Genomic DNA, 5,405 nt, shown 5'->3' on the forward strand with positions numbered 1-5,405 from the left:
GTAGTTAGGCCCAACTATATGACATGCTTTTAACATGCCGAAATTAATATAGGGCCGAAATGTTAAACGGGCCCTTAACAGGCCGAAACTAATATCAGGCCGAATTACTAAATGAGCCTTTAGCAAGCACTACTAGGGAAAACCTTATACACAGAATCTTAGCAGCTGCGCGGCTCAAAAAGGAGCACCGCTGCTAATTAGCAGTAGCGCGGGTGTGGAAAACCCGCTACTGACAAGTGCTTAGCAGTAGCGCGCTCGGCGTAACCCGCGCTGCTACAAATATGGACCGACAGTGCCCACCCAACTCCATTTAGCAGCAGTGCGGTGCCGCGAGCCGCGCTACTGCTATAGCTGTAGCAGTAGCGCAGTTTTTCTGAGGTGCCTGCTGCTAATTTTCAAATCCGGCACACTTTTGGTCCCGGTTAGCAGTAGCGCTTGTACCGAAAGTGCACTGCTACTACTTTCTTAGCAACATCGTGTTTTACGTCCCGCACTACTGCTAATCCGCACACACCACCTTTTAAATTTCCCCACCCGCCCGCCCTCTCCCCCTCCTCTCCCTTTCCCCTACCTCTCCCACTCTCACTCTTCTTCTTCCTCAATACTTCTCCCCCATTACTCTCCCTCTTCTACCTACCTTTCTCTCTCTTCATTACTCCTACCTAACTACACCACGTCCATTAATGCATCTCCTTTCTATTTTTCCTTCCCCCTCCACTAGTTGAAGTTGTCTCCTCCCAAATTAGGTAGCTAGGTAGATGTAGAATTTAGTTAAGTGACCTATTTGCCCCCTAACTAGATCTATCTTTGTCAAGAAGAGCTTTGTGCACTTTTGATCTCCCTACATCATCATCTTCACCATGTGCTCGATCTCGAGATATAGGTGATTAAAATTTCATGCGTTTGCAAAATGGCAATATGTTTATGTGTGTGTGATATGTTTATGGAAATTGTGTGTGTGGTATGAGTTGATGCCAAATTGTGCTTTTGAGTTGCCTATGTTTTGCCGAAATGTCGATTTATTTCCGTTTCGGCGAATTCCGGGCAAACTCTAGATCTATATATGTCCTATTTTTAAGGAAGTTCATGCCAAATTTTTTTATGATTTGATGCATGCACGCATTTTTATAATCAATTTGTTTATTATTACCATGCAGAGTTGACGATGGTTAGTGGAACGATGGTGGACAGGTGGTTGCGGTTGGCGGTGCAGGACATGAAAGAAAATAACCGTACAGAGGCTTTATGACCGTGTTGAAAATGCAAAGGAATAGTTTGGCTCGACCCCCATGACGATGGTCATGTCGAAGCGCACCTGCTCATGACTGGTTTCATGGATGGCTATACTCGGTGGATAATTGAAGATGAGGATGGCGATGTTGAGGATGCCGACATGGCAGGCAATGATGACATGGGGCAAGACGAAGAGATGATCGATAATGGCAGCGGGGAAGGGGCCGGACATGGTGGCGGTGAAGGGGGCGGACATGGCGGCGGAGAAGGGGCCGGACATGGCGGCGGAGAGAACAACATGGACTCCACGCAGCAGAGTTCGTCGGTACTAAGTTCAATCATGCGGGACCCTCATGTTCAATTATTGCTTCACAAGGAGACGAGTACTGAGAGAGCTGCTTCTAGAGAGGAGGCTAAGCTGGAGCAACTGGTGGTAGACTCGAACACTCCATTGTATGATGGTTGCAATCCTGAGGTGACCCGCTTGAGTTTCACGCTCCAACTCCTGAAGACGAAGGCTAAAAACAAATGGACCGACACTAGCCTCGATGAGCATCTCAAGTACCTAAAGGATGTTCTTCCCGCGGGTAATCTATGTCCTATTAGTGTTGATGAGGCCAAGAAGATCGTGTGCCCTCTTGATCTGCCACACGTTAGATACCATGCATGCATCAATGATTGCATAATTTATCAGAAGGAGCACGCAGAAAAAACAAGCTGTCCGGTGTGCAATGCTTCTCGATACAAGAAGGCCGGGAAGAAATGTCCCCAGAAAGTGGTATGGTACTTACCGATCACTCCCCGTCTCCCGAGGTATTTTGTAGATCCCAAGGAAGCAAAGCTAATGCGCTGGCACACGGAGAGGAAGAAGCCCGATGATGGAGATGATCCGAAGCTAAGACACGTCAAGGATGGAAGCCAGTGGAGAGCGTTGAACAACTTCTATCGGTATTTTGAATGTGATGCAAGGAACATCATGCTCGGCGTGTGTACCGATGGCATGAATCCGTTTGGCAACCAGAACACCAACCATAGCACATGGCCCGTGTTTGTATGGATGTACAACCTCCCCCCCCTGGTTGTGCATGAAATCGAAGTACATTCACATGAGCATGCTTATTCAAGGTCCGAAACAACCAGGAAATAATATTAATTTGTATCTGGGGCTACTTCAAGAGGAGTTAGACACGTTATGGAAAACACCGGCCAAGACATGGGACGCCAGCAAAGGCGAGTATTTCAACATGAGAGCCGCGCTGATCATGACAGTGCAGGACTATCTCGGTTACGGATATGTGGCAGGCCAGGTGTGCCATGGATATTGCGGATGCACGCTATGCATGGATGATACGACGTCTCAGCAGCTAACGTCAAGGAAAGATGGCGGGTCTGGGAAAATCGTGTACATGGGGCATCAAAGATGGCTCGAACAGGACGACCCGTGGAGAAACCGTGGAGATCTATTCAATGGTCACGCTGAGCATCGAGGACCTCCACGTAAGCAGAGCGGTGCCGAAATCGATGAGCTGTTGAAAAACTGGAAGGAGTGCCCCGCACCGGGAAAGACGATGAGAAAGGCGCCAGAGCCGCTGCTGAAGGTATGGAAGACGAGGTCTGTGTTCGGGGACTTGGAGTACTGGCACAAACTCGATACACCTCATTGCCTTGATCAAATGCATATCTGTAAGAATGTCCTTGAGAGCTTGCTCGCAACACTGATGAACATGCCGGATAAGACCAAGGATGGGCCGAAGGCAAGAAAAGACTTGCAAGATTTGAAAATCAGGGAAGATCTGCACATGCCGCCCCGTAAAATGTTAGACGAGACAGAGACGGAGACAGAGGCACAGGAGAAGAAGGGCAAGAAAATAAAGAAAGAGGATTGTTTCCCCTCTTCTTGCTTCACCTTAAGTCAGGCTGAGATCGATCAATTCTTTAAGTGCCTTACCGGAGTCAAAGTTAGTTCCAGTTACTGTGGCAAGATAAACAGATATCTAGACACGGACAAGAAAAGGTTCAGCGGGATGAAGTCCCATGACTGTCATGTCATGATGACGCAGATACTACCTGTTGCCCTTAGAGGGATAATGGACAAGCATGTCCGTGACACGCTTATTGGTCTCTGCAACTTTTTTGACGTTATCTCTTGAAAGTCGATCAGTGTGAAGCAGCTCCAAAGGCTACATGAAGAGATCGTTGTGATACTGAATGAGCTTGAGATGTACTTCCCGCCCGCGTTCTTTGACGTGATGGTGCATCTGTGGGTCCATATTGTGGATGACATAATAGACCTGGGGCCGTCATTCCTGCACAACATGATGCCGTTTGAGAGGATGAATGAGATCATCAAAGGATTCGTTCGTAACATGTCCTGTCCGGATGGAAGCATCGTCCAGGGCTATGTGACACAAGAGTGCATCTCTTTCTGTGAGAATTTTCTATATGGCATAGACCAGCAACCTGGTGTTAGTGTTAGTTTGCCCGTTAACAAGCACGATGGGAGGCTCGAAGGAGAAGGTCACTGCAACGGCCGCAGGGAACTGCACGTGGCATACTCAAATCGACGCAGCGACTTTGACAGAGCAAACTTGGTAGTGCTACAACACATAGACGAGGTAGATCCTTTCGTGGCACTGCACACAGAAATTATCGCAAAGAAGTACCATGACCGGGGGGTATGCAGGACGGATGCCGAAGTTACTAGAGAGCACAACTCCACTTTCCTGCATTGGTTCAAAGAGCATATTATTGCTAATCCCCCGGAGGAGGGCTCTAAGGACGGATTGCTCATATACGCCTTAGCACATGGCCCCTCGCCCAACCTCGTAACCTATCAGGCATATGATATCAACGGATTCACGTTCTACACGGAGGCCAAAGATATGGACAGTGATGATCAGAACTCAGGGGTGACGACGGAATGCATGACCGGCAGCGACAACGGTGCAACTGAACGATTTTATGGAAGGGTCGAGGAGATCTGGGAGCTTGACTACTCTGGACTGCACAACACGACGATGTTTCGTGTCAGATGGGCTAAGAATGTAGAAAGAGAAAACCGGATTTTCACTACCATGACTATACCCGACGCCAAGAGCGCTACTGTGAACGCTATCGCCAAAAACGAGCCATGGGTACACGCTAAGCACGTGACACAATGCTTCTTCATAACCGACCCATGAAATCCCAGTCGTGTTGTCGTGAGGAGAGGCAAAAGGAACATCATTAGAATGGATGGAGTCGCCAACGAGGAAGACTATGATCAGTACGACAACCCAATGAGGGAACATGACGATGATGATGAAGTATACGTCAAAAGAAGAATCAATACTACATTACCTAAGAAAAATCGTACTCCATGGAAAAGGCAAAGTCACAATGAGGGGCTCAATTATTCTTCGACGAACAAGAAGGATGTCAGGACCCCGATCCTAAGTCACACCAATCTAGCATGTAACACATCATATCACTTTGCGGCCTCACGCACGATATTCCCACGGGTGCCACCTTACCTGGCCCGGGACCGTTTGCGCCTTATGGCTCACGTATATGATAGTGTCGCTAGCATCCATATGACAAAGAACCTGGGCCGACATGGCTAGTCGTGAACCCAAAGCGGCACCAACCTATGGGGACAGACATACATGAATCACATCGAGCATGTCGGTCAGCGGCGTGTGAATTCGGGTTGTAGCACTAGGCTAACAGGACTCCGGTAACCCGGGCTGTAGCAGGCTAGGCAGGACTCCGGATGTCACCGCGTGGCATTTCCCCGAAGGGACAGACACAGGAACGAAGTGAAACACATGCCGGCCAATCAAGTGTCCTGAGCGGTAGTGCTGGGCTAGCAGGACTCTGGTGAACCGGGCTGTAGCAGACTACTATCGCTCAGAAAGCACTAGACTACATTTCCCCATATGATAGGCTGCCAAGGATAAACAACTAGATTGTCGGATCCCACACATATCAAGCATTTCAATCATACACACAATATGCTCAATATGTGCAAATACAACATGGCATCAGAACATAACTCTACGACTCAAGTATTTATTCATTAGGCTCCGAGGAGCGAGATATTACAAACATGGGTCTCACGACCCAACATTCAGAGCATACAAGTCAAAGCACATGCGGAAGCTTAACATGTCTGAGTACACACATCTACCAAT

The 5,405-nt window shown here is 48.2% G+C and overlaps 1 protein-coding gene across 1 annotated transcript; it reads left to right on the top strand.

Moving 5' to 3' along the window:
* Positions 1-1,165: 1,165 nt before the first annotated feature.
* Positions 1,166-2,380, top strand: LOC147991536 (uncharacterized). Its single transcript, XM_087538714.1, is given in 1 exon segment — positions 1,166-2,380. A coding segment is annotated over 1 exon segment (1,215 nt).
* Positions 2,381-5,405: the final 3,025 nt, after the last annotated feature.

This window comes from Triticum urartu, chromosome 1A (genome assembly GCF_056163025.1).
Source record: "Triticum urartu cultivar PI428250 chromosome 1A, HENAU_Tu73, whole genome shotgun sequence".
Lineage (NCBI taxonomy): Eukaryota > Viridiplantae > Streptophyta > Magnoliopsida > Poales > Poaceae > Triticum > Triticum urartu.